Source organism: Sphaerodactylus townsendi, linkage group LG04 (assembly GCF_021028975.2).
Source record: "Sphaerodactylus townsendi isolate TG3544 linkage group LG04, MPM_Stown_v2.3, whole genome shotgun sequence".
NCBI classification, from domain to species: Eukaryota; Metazoa; Chordata; class Lepidosauria; order Squamata; family Sphaerodactylidae; genus Sphaerodactylus; species Sphaerodactylus townsendi.
Window position 1 is genome coordinate 150972443 of NC_059428.1, and position 17404 is coordinate 150989846.

At 47.2% G+C, this 17404-nt stretch overlaps 1 protein-coding gene across 3 annotated transcripts in view; it reads left to right on the forward strand.

Annotated features, from left to right (window-relative positions):
* Positions 1–17404, forward strand: part of IQCE (IQ motif containing E) — a 28135-nt gene that overhangs the window by 9048 nt on the left and 1683 nt on the right. For 2 of the 3 annotated variants that reach the window (XM_048494942.1, XM_048494943.1), the window contains exons 6-20: positions 377–447; positions 1492–1617; positions 3423–3473; positions 4312–4382; positions 5343–5415; positions 6322–6371; positions 10000–10151; positions 10749–10804; positions 10967–11169; positions 12946–13048; positions 13216–13380; positions 13704–13727; positions 15116–15217; positions 15455–15582; positions 15943–16061. In XM_048494942.1, coding sequence (XP_048350899.1) covers positions 377–447; positions 1492–1617; positions 3423–3473; positions 4312–4382; positions 5343–5415; positions 6322–6371; positions 10000–10151; positions 10749–10804; positions 10967–11169; positions 12946–13048; positions 13216–13380; positions 13704–13727; positions 15116–15217; positions 15455–15582; positions 15943–16061 — 1494 coding nt within the window. The remainder of the gene's footprint in view (positions 1–376; positions 448–1491; positions 1618–3422; positions 3474–4311; positions 4383–5342; positions 5416–6321; positions 6372–9999; positions 10152–10748; positions 10805–10966; positions 11170–12945; positions 13049–13215; positions 13381–13703; positions 13728–15115; positions 15218–15454; positions 15583–15942; positions 16062–17404) is intronic. The other variant, XM_048494944.1, reaches the window with a different exon arrangement.

The following is a 17404-nucleotide window of genomic DNA, read 5'->3' on the forward strand; positions in this document are numbered from 1 at the left end:
TCCTGCAAACCTCAAGCTGCTAAGCTGGTTGGGAGGTTTCTGTAGCATGTTGGGTCTTACATATGCGCTTGTGACCCACTTGGTCAGTCCCCAGGTATTTGTCACTGTCAACAACCTATTGCCTAAATTAGCCGTGTTCCATCTCAACCTGTCGGTGATATGGGAAAGTCCTCTGTGTGTATCAAAGAGGCGCAAGGCATGAATTTCTCATATCCTGACAAAGGTACCGAATGAGCCCGGCTATCAGAGGGCCATCTATTACTGTAACCTCTTCAACGACACCTTAAGCAATCTCCTCTCTTTAGTGTCATTGCAAGATTGTCGTCATTGTTGACACTTTCACAGCAGTGTCCCTTCTCGTTGTTTTCTTTTCTAGGCTACATCCCGGGAACTCCGAACTACAAAGAAAAGGAAGAGATGTACGATGAGATCATTCAGTTGAAAAAGGTGCCCTGGGAGCTTCCGTGCACTATGTGGACTTTCATTTCATAGAAAGGCAGAGCTGGAAGGGACTTCAGGGATCATCTAGTCCAACCCCCTGCACAGTATCGGAAATTCACAACTACTTTCCTCCCCCACTCATCCCTTAGTGATTTCTGCTCTGTACCCAGAGGAAGGCAAAAATCCCTAGCTAGCCTGGCTTGGAGGAAAATTCTTTCCTGACCCCAAAGTGGTGATAGGCATCAGCTTGGGCATGTAAGAAAGGGCAACAGGAGCTGAGCACTGACTCATGCCTTCCTGCCCTTCCTTTCATATTCTGCCTCAGTTCACAGAGTCAGCATTGATGTCAGACGGCCATCTAGCCTCTGAGGAAGTGCTCTGTCAGGAAGTTTTTCCTAATACCTAGCTAAAGACATTGGGTTCTGTGTATGGTCGAAGGCTTTCACGGCTGGATTCAACTGGTTGTGCTGGGTTTTCCAGCCTGTGTGGCCGCAGTCTGGTAGATCTTGTTCCTAACATTTTGCCTGCATCTGTGGCTGGCATCTTCAGAGGTGTATCCCAGAGGGAAGTCTGTTATACACTGTGTGTAAACAGTGTGTAACAGACACAGTGTGTAACAGACTTCCCTCTGGGATACACCTCTGAAGATCACAGCCACAGATGCAGGCGAAACGTTAAGAACAAGATCCACCAGACCACGGCCACACAGCCTAGAAAACCCACCAGAACCAACATTAGGTTCTGTTCAGCAAACTGTGGCCCCAGTGATAATGGATCGTTCCCTCATTCCCACCCTGCCCGGTAATTGTTTCCAACCGTGGGAACGTTGATTCTCATGGTTGTGCAAACCAAAGAGGCAGGAAGGGTGATCTTGTGCCCCTCCCCGCCCCTCAGACACGGCCATTTGTTCATGTGGGTCAACTTTCCAGGTTGGGTGGGACTGCTAGGGGAAAGGAAACGTGGGGAAGACCCATGGGTACTAGCAGCTTCTGTTGACAGGCTGCTGGATAACAACCTGGATGTTTTTTCTTCCTCTCTCCCTCCGTGTAGGAAATACAGGCTCAGAAATGCGAAGCGGATCAAATGAAAACAAAGCTCCGGCGACTGGAAGAAGAGAATAACCGAAAAGACAGACAGCTGGAGCAGTTGCTGGATCCCTCCCGGGTAAGCTGCGTGGTGAGCGACAGGGCCGAGACATTAGCGTTCGAATCTGCTCGTCCAGTTGTTTCTTTTTCCACTCGGAAGGGTTGTGTTTTGGCTTCTAAATCTGAACATCGGTTTGGCAGGCAGACAAGACAGGAAGTCGCTGATATCCTGTTTTCTGCAAGGTAACGAGGTGCCTGATAAGTATTAATAATAATATTGTCATCAGCACAGTTGCAGAACTATGCTCTTTGTGCCTCTGGTAAAAGTTGGCTCCAGAGCACAAAAACATGGTGGAAGACAATGCTGTCAAGTTGCAACTGATTTACGGTGACCCCGCAGGGCATTCAAGGTAAGAGACAAACAGAGGGGACTTACCATTACCTGCCTCTCCATAGCAATCTCAGATTTCCTTGGAGAGCTCCCATCCAAGTACTAACAAGGGACGACCCTGCTTAGCTTCTGAAATAGTCTATGGAAGTCTAGCCTGGGCCATCCATGTCAGGGTTGTACACCATGATAAACAACACTTCCAGAGGAGGGCAACCAAAATGGTCAAAATGGTAAAAGGTCTGGAATCCGTGCCCTACGAGGAGAGACTTAGGGAGCTGGGGATGTTTCGTTTGGTGAAGAGAAGGTGAAGAGGTAACATGATAGCCATGTTGAGATATCTGAAGGGATGTCATGTGGGTGAGGGAGCAGGCTTGTTTTCTGCTGCTCCAGAGATGAGGACCAGGAGTGATGGGTTCAAGGTGAAGGAAAAGAGATTCCACCTAAACATCAGGAAAAACTTCCTGACAGTCAAGGCTGTTCGACAGTGGAATGCCCTACCTCGGAGTGTGGCGGAGTCTCCTTCTTGGGAGGTTTTTTAAAGAGAGGCTGGATGGCCATCTGTCAGGAGTGCTTTGATTGTGTATTCCTGCATTGTAGGAAGTTGGACTTGATGGCCCTTGGGGCCTCTTCCCACTCTAGGATTCTATTATTCTCTATCTAAGAACAGATGGACTCACATTCTAACTGTATCTGGGGAAGTGAGCTATGACTCACGAAAGCTCATTCCCTGCTGGAAATGTTGTTAGTCTTTAAGGTGCTCCGTGGATTCTTGCTCTTTTCTGCACAATACATCTGTTAGCTTTAAGCTCTCTTCAGATTCTCTTCTCGTTTGTCTTCTTTTGACCAGTAACCCTTGCCACAATCCAGAGAGATAGCCACTTGTTACCTTAGTAACCTGAGGTAGCCCCAGGCTAGCCTGATCTTGTCAGACCTCAGAAGCTAAGGAGGGTCGGCCTTGGCAGGTATATGAATGGGAACCCTTCAAGAATTACCAGGGTCTTGAAGCAGGCAATGGCAAACTACCTCTGAACGTGTGGCCTTAAAAACCCTTCTGAGTCACCATTAAGTCAGCTGTAACTTGACAAAAAACACCTTATGTGATGCAAAGGACTATGAAGACAATCCATCAGTTCTGGGTTGTAAGTTGTTGGTGAGGCGCCACCTGATGTTTATTTTGAAGAAGAAGAGTTAGATTTATATCCCCCTTTCTCTCCTGCTTACAAACTCCTTTCCCTTCCCCCCTCACAACAAACACCTTGTGAGGTGGGTGGGGCTAAGAGCGTTCAGAAGAACTGTGACTATCCCAAGGTCACCCAGCTGGCATGTGTTGGAGTGCACAGGCTAATCTAAATTCCCCAGAGAAGCCTCCACAGCTCAAGTGGCAGAGTGGGGAATCAAACCCGGTTCCTCCAGATTAGAGTGCACCTGCTCTTAACCATTACGCCACTTGCTGGAAACATGCTAGAAATGACAAACATTGGTCACTTTTTTCTTTTGTGTAACAGGGCTCAGAGTTTATTGGTGTGTGGACAGAGCCAAAGAACCACAGCAGCTGGGTAAGTCGCACCTTTTCGCTCTTTCTCTTTGCCTGCGACTTGATGCTTGTGGATGGATCAGACCACAGTTGATTCATCGGGAGACCAGATAGCACCAAACCGCATAATTAAGGCACAGCGAGAAATTGCTCACAAGAAGTTATTAATAAATCTCTGAGCGACCTCACAGTGTTGGCCACCACATTCTACTTGATGGTCCGAACTCTGGTTTTAGGTGACGCCGTCCCTGTTTTCTTTGTGACTGGCCTTCCCATTCTCCTTAACAGTGATGAATCTTTGAAGAGCATAGTCTCAGCAATTCCACACTATCTGCAGAATTGGGATTGGCGTTCGAATCCACTCTGACGGCTGAAGGAACGCTTGTCCCTTGACTTCGGCAGGGGCTTTAGTTCACAGTTATTTCCGTTTGTTCACAAAGCCAATTACTGTTACTGTCATAGATAAATCTCACGGAGGGCTCAGTCCGTGAGTGGCTATTAGCTGTGTCGGCTAAATGGAAACTCCATGTTCCAAGGCAGCATATCTCTGAACTCCAGTTCTTGAGGCGAACATCAGGGAAATTGTCTGTGCACCTGCTTGTGGCCCTTCAGAGGCCTCTCACTGACCACTTGTAGGGATGCTAGACTTGTGTCATATAGGGAAGGCGGCTGGAGCTGAGTCTGTGCCAGGTGATCCTGACATGTGTTCTTTTGCCTGCTTAAGACAGCCCTATTTTCTGTGGGTTTGTCGTCCGCCCAGTCTTAAAGGAACCTTACTTCCGCTAAGCATTGTTTCCATGCAGTCAAGTCAGACTTTGTTTCAGGAGATTCCCCCCTTCCCCTTCTTTTCTCTTGATTAGGTGATCAACAGTTTGAAACAGAAGATTCTCAAGCTGGAGCAGCAGTGCAAAGAGAAAGACAACACCATCAAGTACGGCACCTTCGGTGTAACACGCACATGAAGGGGTTGAGCGGGGAGGCGGGTAAAGGCAGCGGGAACTGCCCTTGCAAAGCTGTTTGGCTGCAGAAGTGGATACAAAAGCCACAACAGGCTGAGCAGAATTCGAGCACCTTTTCTGGCGTGGCTCAAGAATTCGAGCACCTTTTCTGCCATGGCTATGCTGCCTATGCCAGTGGTGGTCGTTTCTGGGCAAAGTGTGTGTGTGTGTGGGGGGGAAGGCACCTTAAAGGCTAACAGCCTTTCCTCCAGCATGAGTTTTTGTGTGGGTCAGAGTTCGCATCTTCTTGCGCAAATGGAGTGTCTGTACGAGACAGTTGTGAGTAGCCAAGAGAAGTGTCCCTCTTGGACCCTCCTCTTGCAGCGGTGGGAGGGTTATCTGTCAGGGTTATCTGAGCCCAGCTTACGCCCAGCTCATCAGAGCTCGCAGTCTAAGCCTGGTTGGCCGTGGTCTGAACTTGGACATGAGATCACCAAGGAAATCTGAGGCTCGCTTGTAGAGGCAAGCCATGGGAAGCTGCCTCTGTAAGCCTCTCGCCTAGAAAACCCTGTGGATGGGGTTTCTGTGGATCAGTTGTGACTTGGCTGGGTGTGGGGGGTGGTCACAGGAGCTCGGGTAGTGTGTTGGCTCAAGAGAATTTAGCGTGACTGCAGAATGTAAAGTGGAGAGAAGGCAGGGCAATTGGCAACAGTGGGTTTGGTCATGCTGGGAATTTACTGCACGGAAATGTTTGTCTTCTGCCAACATTTCAGCATTACACTATTAGAACTACTGATCAACCTGGCAATACTCTGTACTACTAACAGTTCTATCCTTGTGAGTTGTGGTGGGGGGTTTGGCAAATAACATGGACTTGATTCTAACTAACGCTTGTGATACCTGGGTGTTTTCCGGGGCTGTGTATTTATTTTATTTTCTCTTTCTTTAAAAAGCAAACTGCAGACAGACATCAGGACCACAAACGCAGAAGAAATGCGGATTTCTCTGGAGACCTGCTATGAGGAAGTACGTGCTTTCATGTGGAAAGGAGGAAAAGTTATAGTTTTTTTAAAAAAAAAATAGAAAAAGAGGGAAACCTGGAACCACTTATGTTTGCTGGGTTTCTCTTGGATGCATTGGTATATAAAGCACAATCTTTCCCCTCCAGAAGATCATGGGTTAAATATATGCCTAGAAAGGCTCTGGCTGCAGCAGATATTGTTTGTCTGAATCAAGCTGGGATTGTGTATGGGAAACAGAATCCATCTATAAATTAGACACAGCTCTCTCGGCCTGATACATGTGGTTATTTTGCATAATGTGTTCCACTCCTTCATGATCTGAGCAGGGGTAGTCAGCCAGGCAGTGCTCTGGCATCATACTCTCTGAGAACTACCAAGCCTTCTCAAAGCTTGTGCACGCTCTGTGTCTTCTTGTCTTCTGAAATTTCATTAGGCACTGCCCATGTTCTTTCTAGCTTATCATCCAAACCACCAAAACTAGAAGTCAAATTTAAACAGAGAGAGAGAGAGCACACATACAGATGCTGGGTGTCTCAAGACATTGCAGACTACGGGATCAGTTGAGTTGCCCACTCAGTATCCAGTATTGTGCTTGCACAGAAAAGGAGGCTGCCACACGGCCTGCAACATCATTCTGCCCTCCCCCGTTTTCTCACATCAGCAACCCTGTGAGGTAGGCCAGGTTGAGAGTGTGTGATGGGCTCAAGGTCGCCCGGCAAACTTTGGTGGTAGAAGAGGGGCTTCGAACCTGGGTCGCCCATGTCCCAAGCCCATCACTCTGCTCACTACGCCACACTGACTCTCATTTCCTGTGCACGTTTCTGTCTTCCTATCTTAGCAGAAGCTGTTTCTTGTGCAGACCAATCTTTGCTGTTTTGGTTCCCATCCTCTGCCCTCTTGTCTCTTCCAGATCCAGAGGCTCCAAACCCTGGTGGTGAAATCAAAGTCAGTGGGACAGAAGTATGTTTATTTCCTCCTGGTTGTATGCATGGGAATAAGCGTGTGGGGTCTAATCTATACACTTTACTAGCCAGACAGTAAAGAAAAGTATAAAAATGTCATTTAGGTGCTGTTTGGGGATTTTTATTGATTTATTTACGGTGTCTATAGCCTACTTTTTTCATTGAGGCTCTGCAGAAAGGGGGAGAGAGTTCCTTTCTTTTTTGGGGAAACCCCATTAGATAAAGGGTTTTGTAAAAATAACCTGACAAAGGCTACCACTACTCAGGAACCTCCTGAGAACATCTAGAGACAGTATGCCTACCCCAGCCCTCTCGAATGTCATTATCCTCACCATATTCCTGCCCCTACCTACGTTTTAAGGGATCCCTACACTTACGATGAAGGGTATTTACAAATGAGTTACTATTTTAGATCCTCCTCACCCTACTGAAAACTGTGCTTGTAACACGAAGACGCTGACTTCTTAAAAGACTATATTCCCCTCATCTAAGACCCCGTTTAAAACTGAACAATTAAAGGCATCAGAGCTGCCATCTGAATGCCTGCCGAGGTAGAAATAGGTTATTTTGGCATCCGTGGAATAAGTCTGCCTGGAATAGAACTGTTGGGTGCTCTTCAGGAAGTGGTTCTAAGGAAAGGGCGAGAAACCCCATCGTCTGGGTAGTGAGAAATCTGAAAATCCCAGTTATTTTCACTTTATGTTTTGTAGCCCTATAAGGTTTGTAACAAGGTTTCTAGCCATCAGTGGTTACTAAAATTGAAAAACTGGATATTGCACAGGGAATGTTGATCTCCCTGGTTCTTGGAAGCAGAGGGACAGCTAGGGTCTGCAGCTTGTTTCCAAAGGTTTACCATTTTACCTGACTCTCAAGGTAAAATTCGGTAGTGGTAAATGGCCTTGCCCAAAAGAAAAAGCCTTAAACAGATGACACAACAGTGCTAATCTGTGGCAGTTGGAGAACAAAAGGTGCTTTTTCTTGAACTTGGGTCCCTAAACATATTTATTTTATTTCAATTTATTTCTTCAATTTATACCCCGCCCTATCCCCTCAGGTCACAACATAAAATCATATACAATGTTTAAAACAGTTACATTGAATATAAATAATAGTGCAATTTAGAACAATGGCGGTTCAGTATCAAACCAGACGATAAAACGGATGGCAGTAAAAGTTGGAAATAAGATCCTCTCCACCACTACCTCTTCTTCCCCCCCCCCCCGAGGCCGATAGGAGATGATATTAGTTCACTCATATCATATCATAACAATTGAGTGTAGGACCCAGTGTTGTCTGAGGAAAAGATAGCCACCCTCTTTCATTCATTTTTCACGCCAATGACTATGTGAACAAAAGAGGCCAAGCTGAGAGTCCCAAGTCCACTTTGTGGTTTTTAGGCTCATACTGTGAAGCGTGGTCAGGCCAGGCTTTACAGTGCACCAGATCTTCTTGGATCCAATTGGGTGCCGTGTAATTGGCCCTGCCTCAAATCCACTTAGCAGTGCCAAATGTGTGTGCCCCAACACACTACACACACACACACACACACACACACACACACACACACACACACATACACGAGAACATAAGAAAGAGCCTGCTGGATCAGACCAGAGTCCATATAGTCCAGCACTCTGCTACTCGCAGTGGCCCACTAGATGCCTTTGGGAGCTCACAGACAGGAGGTGAAAGCAATGGCCTCCTGCTGCTGCTGCTGCTCCCGAGCACCTGGACTGCTAAGGCATTTGCAGTCTCAGATCAAGGAGGATCAAGATTGGTAGCATAGATCGACTTCTCCTCCATCAATCTGTCCAAGCCCCTTTTCAAGCTATCCAGGTTAGTGGCCTTCACCACCTCCTGTGACAGCACACACCCCACCCCAGCTGATATACACACCCCAGACATCTCCAGAGCCTGCCTCTGTAGTAGCTCCACTGGCCCCACTTAACTGAAAAGGGGAGGTGGCACATGGGACCCCCTTGGGCTCATGTTCAACCACACTGGCATGACCTGTTGACTGATTATTTTAGTCTTCTCTGGTTGACAGCAGAGAGTATGCCACTAATAATCGCTAATAAAAGAGCACAAGAGCAGGACCTCTTAACACAGATACGTGCATACGGCTGGTTTTTTAAATATCAAAAACACGGTGATTTGTTAATTGGTGTTGGGGGTTTTTCATTCGTTGCCGTCTCAATGCCAGTATATGGTTAGCAATTCTGTAGCTTGGGAAATTGGGGGAACTTGGCACGTCCAGATGGGGATCAAATTGAAGTCGAACCTGCCGTTCTTGTGGGGATGGGGAAGAGGCTTAACTCTCCAAGTTGCCCAGGTAGAGCTCAGGTGACAGTCAGGAAAAGAAGAAAACCGCGGACGCTCTCAGGAAGAGGATGGGGGGACAGACAGACAGACAGAGGCTGTGCTATTAAAGGAAGGCTGCAGGACTCTGGAGCTCCAGGTAGTTTCTTTTGGAAAATGTTGAGTAAGATTAACTCAGTTGTCTCTCTCTTGAAAGCCACTAACCACCAGGCCGCCAAATGCGTCTAAAGGTGGGCGTTCTGGGCTGGAAATCAGGGAACTGAGGTCCAAGTCCTAGTGAGGCAACAGACAGGCCTCTGCCCTTTCAGTGAGGATCCATGGGGTTGTGACGCCGAGCACAACTGCCTGCAAAAAATGTCCATTCTTAAGACCCTACTGTTCAGGTGTGCTCACCACCATAACTGAGCACGGTCCCTTTAAGACTGAGCAGCTTTCTTCAGCGAGGCAGCTTGAAACACATACCTCCCCTGGGAACTATTGCTGGAACGAGGGCTGGCCCCAGGTTTGGGGGGGCTCTGGGCAGACTGCCTAGGGTCCCCCTCATGCCCTCCCTTCTACCCTCCCACCTGCATACCCCCCCACCTGTCTGTGTGTCCTGCTCGGTTGTCTCTACCATCTGCTGTTGCCACCGGGAGTGTCACCTCTGGGTACCACCCACATGCTCTTCTTCTGGGACCCTGAGCAGTCGGGAGCATGAGTACAGACAGGTAGCATAAGAGGGGTGCATCTGGGGATCAGGGGCAGTGGTCCCCACCAGATGTCCTGAATCCGCCTCACCTCAGGGTATGCCAGTGGTGGCGAACCTTTGGCACTCAAGATGTTATGGACTACAATTCCCATCAGCCCCTGCCAGCATGGCCAATTGGCCACCACGGGGGTATGCTGACACCAGCCCTCGCTGGGACAGCTCTCTGAATTCCCCGATTTCCCCTCTTATTTTTAGCTTCCACAGTGAGCTAGATCTGGTACTGGTAACTCCTTTGGACCTTCATTTTCTCAGTACCACCCCCCACACACACACACAGACAGCAGCCAGAAACAGGGTACAGTGCAAACTTTGTAGCTAAAGAGGTATTGAACCCAAGTCTCTCTGGTCCAACGAGCATTCCCTATCTCGCACAAGCCATTGATTCTGTTAGGCTGTGAAAGTAACCACTGTGTTAGCCATTGGTTTTGTGGGTGAGGGTGTCTCCCCCCCCCCCCCACCAATATCCAAGCCTCTGTCCATTTATCCAGTTTATTGATCTTCTGTGTTAGCGTTTTTACTCTTGGCCGCAGCTGTCTCTCTTCCCCTTTCCTGAGCTCAGATCTCCTCCTGAAAGGAGACACCAGAAAGTGCTCAACGCGGCCATCTTGCAGTTATCCAAGAGCATCAAAGATCTTCAAGAAGAGAACCGGAACCTCAAAGCGGACCTGCACCAGGTGCTGAGAAGCTCCCCTACCTCCGGTAAAGCAAAGAGTAAGTTCTTTGGATGCTCAGAAAGTAGAACACGCCAGCGTGGTGTAGTGGTTAAGAGCAGGTGCACTCTAAACTGGAGAACCGGGTTTGATTCCCTGCTCTGCCACTTGAGCTGTGGAGGCTTATCTGGGGAACCAGATTAGTTGTGCACTCCCACACATGCCAGCTGGGTGACCTTGGGCTAGTCCCAGTTTTTTGGAGCTCTTTCAGCCCGACCCACCTCACAGCGTGTTAGTTGTGGGGGGTGGGGAGGGAAAGGAGATTGTAAACCCCTTTCAGGAGAGAAAAGGGGAATACTCTACTCACTCACAAGAGGATTTTTTTAAAAAAAAAATGGAAGCATTTGTCAAGACTGAACCTGAAATTGAGGGCAACCAGGAACCACATGAAAAATGGCTTTGTAGTCTACCAGATGTAGTCTTGGGGGGCATGGGGTTCCAAAGGTGAGGCGGCATCATCGAGAAAGCCCTGTCATCTCCATGGGCAAAGAGCAGGGCTGGCAAGCTGGTTCGTACAGAAGCTGAGGTTCTAGCCAGTGGGTATTTCATTTTAGGGGTTTGTCTCTGACCTGTTTGGCATTTTGTCAACTTTCCCCAGATTACACCCAATGGAGCCGGCAGAGGCTGGTGCGGCAGATTTCCAAACTGGAAAAAGTGAGTTACGGAAACCAGAAGGCCACCTCGTGGCTGCTACAATGGAAAAACCTGAGAGATGCTAGCCAGGTTTCTTGGTGCACTCGCTCTCCCTCGTTCTGTGGTTTGCAGGGGGGAAAGGGAGGGAAATAATTTCTTTTTCTGTCTCTTTTCAACTTCTAGAAAATAGCTGAGATGGAGAACACCCAGCCTCAGTTCTCAGAGAACAGCACGTTGCTGTCATTCACTCCGCCCGCTTCTGCTCACCTGGGTCAGCCAGGTGCTAAGGAACCGGACGCCAAAAGCGAGGGCGACCATGTCTGCAGGCTGGCAAAGAAACTGCAAGGCCAGCGAGTCATCCTCCGGAATCAAGTGGCGGCTAAAGAGTTAAGTCTCGGCAGCAGACCCGGCAAAGAGGTTTTCCCTCTTTCTTGCAGTTTGGGAGGTGATGAAGAAACAGTCTCAAAATCCTGTTTCACAAACAAACCTTGAAAACATTGCCTACTTGATTAATTTTTATGCTGTATGTGCCTTGGGGCGGGGACCCATCTTCTAATGCTCTGCAAAGTACATCGGTAGCCCATTGGTTCGTTCTCAGTTGCTTCTGGTCTGTTGCAAACAAACCGTGTTGCTGTTTTGTCACTAGCCCTTTTGACTGGGACAGCAGATGATCAGTCTTTTAATTAAAAATAAATAAAATAAAAGTCATCAGAAGCTTCTCGGGTTCAGAAGGGTTGTTACAGGACTAGATTTTCATGTCTGATACTGTACACAGTTGCAAAGTAGGATATTTAAACAGTTTTTTCAGGTGTCAATAGTTTTTGAGTATTGTAGTAGTAGTAATAGTTTATTGTCTTGGCCATAGGCCTCACAATCTCCTCGTACACAACATCATAAAATTAGAATGTACACAAGACACCCCATATATACTAACCTAAAATTAAATTAATACCATAGATATCCTTATCCATAATATTGTATTGTGTTGTATTATTCGATTTGTATACCGCCCTTCCCCAAATGGCTCAGGGTGGTGAACAACAACAGTATAACAGCAGACATTGATAATCATGATATCAAACTACAAAACATCAATAAATATAGCATCATAAACAACAAAACATTGATAATCGTAACATATTACAACTATAAACTATGAAACATCAATAAATGTAACATCCTAAATAATCAACATAGATAAACATGAATAAGCACAGATTGCGACTTTCCCCTTCGGTAGCTTAAGACTACAGAAAACACAATGACCTAAGACAAACCCTCAAAACAATCTACAGCAGCGTTCGTACAAAAAGGCTAGCCTAGTGACTAATCTAAAAAATACCATATCACAACACTAAATGAAGCCTAAATAAATCTTACCATACCTAACACTAGCTCTATAAAAATTACAAACAATACAGTAAACACACTGCCTAAGAATATTAAACATCAGTGGGAGGGAAACCAGTACAACCTAATTAACTAACCTACGCTTACCTCCCATTTAAAGATACAGAACGTCTAAAAACTAATTAAAACAGTCACTGGGCTAGCCTAGGGGTGGCTAACCTATGGTGCTCCAGATGTTCACGGAATACAATTTCTGTTAATTCTCCATGCTGGCAGGGGCTGATGGGGAATGTAGTCCATGAACATCTGGAGAGCCACGGGTTGGCCACCCCGGAGTCCAAGACTTTCAACTTCCCCAACTGTGTAATTCAAGAATTGTGTCCTGGGACTCCAGATAATGCCACTGAAGAATGGCATAGATTGAGCATTGCATCTGACATTCTTCTGTGAGGTTGGCTGCTCACGCCTTTTCGGTCTCAAATATGGAGAAGGGGTTAGACTAGGATCCGGGAGAAATCCACACTCTGCCGTGGAAGCTTGCTGCTGACCCCAGGCCTAAGCCTGCCTTGCAGGGCTGTCGTGAGTATGAAAAGGCAGGGAAGGAAACAGTGTTTGTAAGCTGGTCAGGGTCCCCACTGGGGAGGAAAGTCAGATATAAATATCTATGTATAGAGATATTCTAAAGCACGAGTCTACCTCAAGCAACTGCTTGGCTGTCTGTGCCGTGGGGCCAACCCTGCGAGGCTATCTGAAGACTGTGTGGTTCCTGCAACGAAACTCAAGGCAAACGAGGAGTTTTTCTTCTTTGGCAGGGAAGAGATCCAAAAGCTGAATGAGAAGGTGAAGGAACTGGAAGCCAAGCAAAGAATGAGCTGCGGGCAGGCTGAACTAGATACGCCAGGGCCTCCCGTTCAGGTATGGGGCCACGTTTGAAGTTCCTGGCACAGCCTCTTACCCCTCTCTTTGGCTTCTAGCAAATTGTTGAACTGCGGCTTTTGTGGTTTCTGGGATTGCTGCCATCTTAAGAGTTTTTTCCCCTCCAGCCAAGTGTTGGAATTTATATTGCTTCTGTTTATTTTAAGAGCCAGCCAGAATCGGCCGCCAGCAGCCACCAATGCCATCCAGCGAGCACCCCACACTCGAGGGGTTCACTCTCAAGGCGCTCACCACCATGTTCTCCCCCACATCACAGAAAGGAACAAGCGGCTCGGATCATCCAGAGGCAGTGGAAGGCATATAAAACCAAGGTGATGCCCTTTCAACAACACAAAGAGACTTTTGGGGGGGCCTAGGAAAGAGTGCTGCTGAGCACAACATTTATTGGGGGGAGAGGGAGGGAAATTCAGCCATTCCCGTTGACAGAAGCATTTTTGGACTCCTGGGATTTCACCAGGGAGTGCCACACTGGAGCTGGAATCAGATTTGTGGGGCGGTTGAGGAGAGCTTGCCCCTTAGTTAAAACCCGCGCGTCCTGTCCGGTTATGTCTTGTGTGCATCCTAAAAAACATCCATAAGGGAGGAAGATGAGCTGGAGAAGACTTTATTTTAATTTTCTGCTCCTCCTTTTCAGATGGAAGAGGCTGAGCTGGAGAAGGTGAGTGTGTGTAACTTGGGCAAACAGGGTCAGCAATCTCTGTTTTCTGCCTGGGTGATCTCCAGCCTCTGCGGGCCACAGAAGCATGGTTGATAGCAATAAAGCCTAGCTTGGGAGTTGGCGTTTGGGCCCTGTCTGAAACTGAGTTCTTTGGCAGCACATTATCAGCTGCTTTGAGAGCAGGTGCACTTTGATCTGGAGGAACCGGGTTTGATTCCTCACTCTGCCACTTGAGCTCTGGAGGCTTATCTGGTGAACTAGATTAGCTTGTGCACTCCAACACACACCTGCTGGGTGACCTTGGGCTAGTCCCAGTTCTTCGGAGCTCTCTCAGCCCCACCCACCTCACAGGGTGTTTGTTGTGGGGGGCAAGGGAAAGGAGTTTGTAAGCCCATTTGAGTCTCCTTACAGGAGAGAAAGGGGGGATATAAATCCAACTCTTCTTCTGTGTCTGGCTTTTGGCGTTTCCTTGCTCTGGATTCTGCATTTTGTTCCTTTTTGTTTTTGCTGTCAAGTCAGAGTTAACTTAGGGGTTTAAAGCCAAGAGGTGGTTTTCCATTGCCTCTGTGAAGCAGCCCTGCACTTCCCTAATGGTCTCCCATCCAATTACTACCCAGGGCCAACCCTGCTTAGCTTCTGAGATCTGATACTAGGTTAGCCCAGTGTCTGCCGGCCTGATATTTTCACTCACCTCCCCGTCCCTGTATTGAGCCTTCTGTTTGGACTTCTTCTATGCTTTTAAGCACTTTGTCATAATCACAAGGACAATAATCATTGCTTTGGAAAACATGGAAGGCATTAGGAAGCCAAATTATGTGCCCCTGACCACATTTAGTATCTCCTTCACCTGGGTGGAATGACAGGGCGCACCCTGCTCTAGTAAACCCCCAAAACCAAGCTGTCTGCCATATTCATTTAATGGGGCTCTGAGGCTGAGTTGCAGCGTACACCCCTATTGTTTCTGTTGCTTGGGGCCCTCTGCAGCTACAGCACTTCCATGCCAAGATGTGGAGGCTTCCTTACAACCTAACCCACCCTCTTCTCTCTCTCAAATCTCAACTGGCAAAGCCTGCTGGGTAGCTGAGATCTACAACGCCGGCAACGGCCGAGTCAATGCAATGTCGATTGCTAGTATTTAGTTGCATTGACTTGAGACATATGACTGCAGGTGTATATTCTTCCATTTCCATTGCGGGGGTCACAAGCCAGTGGGTCTCTTAATGATTCTGAGCCACGCCCCCAAAATCAGCCATTAAGGGAGCATTTTATTACACAAGGGAGAAGCGCCCTGCCTTGGGATCCTTTTCTCTCCTCCCTCCAGCATTTCTTTAATTTATACCCATCGTCTTTCAAATCAGCTAACATCCATTTATCGTTCCTTCCATTAGGTGGCCACTGTTCTCCAGGCCGTTTTCAGGGGACATTTAGCTCGGCAGAAACTATCAGCCAGTAACGTGCGAGGTCGGAATTCTCCCAGCGCTGGAACAAAGGTAGCTGTCCGGGCCAAGAACCAATCAGACTTGACTGGCCTCTGCTGGGTTATAGGCGAGCGGTCTGCAGCAGAAACGTTCCCGGTTTTAATGCCACAATTTACCATGCTGCCTTGGTTTGTGTTCTGCTTTTTCGATTGATGATGCAGCAGTTCAAAATAAATGTTTGGGATCGCTGCGTAAGGACGCCAAAGAATGCAGTGAAAGCCAACACTTCCTTGTCGTTGCTTCTCCTAGGACACCGTTGATGTGCGCAGGCCCCTCTCTTCAAGATCAGAAGCAGGCAGCAAAGTAGATGAAGAGGACTTGAGACTCATCCAGTCTGTTTTCAGGGCTCATTCCACACGTATTCAATTGGAGGAAAGGTAAGCCCAGGCCAGGTTGTATTCACTTTAATTGGAGATGGAGAGGTTCGAGCTTGGGGCCCTCTGCTTGCACGAAGCATGGTCTGCCACTGAGCCTTTAGCATGAGCTTCTAACAAAAGAATCTGTACAGAAAACTGTTTAAGTCTAATCCCCCAACTCTTATAGTATACTGCCCCCAACAACTTTAAATCCCACTGAATGTTTTCCATCCAGAGATTAAACAAAGTGGTCTTGCTTGCGATTTAGAGCCTCCGACCCTCAAGTGTGTTCTTATCGCAGATCTTATTCTTTTGTGCCTCTGTTTCTCTGCCGGGAGGCTGTTTTTTTACCCTTGCCCATTCTCCCTGTGTGTTTTGCAGACCGTCAAACTCTCACCTGGCAAATGAGGAGGCATGCCCAGCAGCTGACCCCGGAGAGAGAAAGCCAGTCTGGTCGCCATTTAAATACTCCCCTTTAGTCTTCACCGCACGGAGTCCTGGTAAATCTTATTTACCTTCCTAGTCTAGGTGTGAGTGGTTATTCATATGCCTTTTTAAAAAGATGCAACGGTTTCTCTGAACCCCTGTTTCTCTGGATCCCTGTTTCTCTGGATCCCAGCCCTTTGTTTCCCCCACGGAGCAGCTGCACCATTGATTCCCAATGGTTATCGCTGTTCTATCTCAACGTCTGCTCCTTCATATTGATTTTTGTGCACAGGCCGCAGAGTAGGTGTCAGTTACTATTTACTTCACAGGGGCTGTTTTGAAGCTAATCACGATCATCATTTAACCACTTAACTGCTCCACAAGAGCCTATCAGTCCCATATTCAATGCAAACATAAAGAAAGGACCACCCCGTTAAGGAGGGGAAACGGATAGACTGTCTGCTGCACTGCTGTTATTTATTACTTGGACTAATAATACGAACAGTGAATGGCTTTGGGCAGTAATAGTCATCAGTAGCTGGCTCCCAGTCTAAGCGGGCTTGTATCTTGAAAACCCCCCAAAAGAGAAGAAGTATGTACGAGTGTGCATGGAAGAAAATCCGTGCATGTTGTCATTTGTTTGTAACATTCTGTGGGGCGGATGGATAAATGAGGAGTTTCTGCCTTTCACCAGTCAATCTTGAGAGCTACTTAAATGTCTTTGGACAATTATAACATTTCCTTTATTGGCAAATTGTGCCCTTTTATAAGTGGTGGAGCGGTATGATAACTCCACTGAATTTCAGTTTCCCACCAACACTACTTACTAGATGAACTCCCCTGATTGGGCAAGACTAATAGTGACGATGTACATTTTTTTCCTGCTTTTAGCATACTAAAGTCTCACGTGTATATATAATACAGTTCTGACATTTGAGCTGTTTGGGGTATTGACAGATAAATGTACAATTAGTAGAAAGCTCACCTACATAAGGATCATAAAATGCAGACTCTGTCAGGAGACTGTAACTCATTTTTAGCTTTGCGTGGCCTCAGTGTAACAGAAATATACACGGAGAACATTGTTGTGTTGTTTCCCACCAAAACACAGATTATTTCGAAGTGTTGCACAAGATCCTGAAATCTGAATGATGGTGGGGGAGAGATTGACAAAAAACACAAAATCCGAGCAGAGTGATTGAATGAATAATAGGCCAGAGAGAGAAAGAGAGAAAGACTGACCTTTTTAAACCAAAGCAATTTGTTTAGGGAGATGATCGTCTTAATTATTCTGTCTGCCTGAGAGGAACCACCTTTGTTTGCCTTTTTCATGGCACAGCAGAGTTCCCAAATCCCATTCAGAAGGTCTCTCCCTATCTCAAATGCCAGACATTGCCTGGGTATTGCCAGAGTCCTC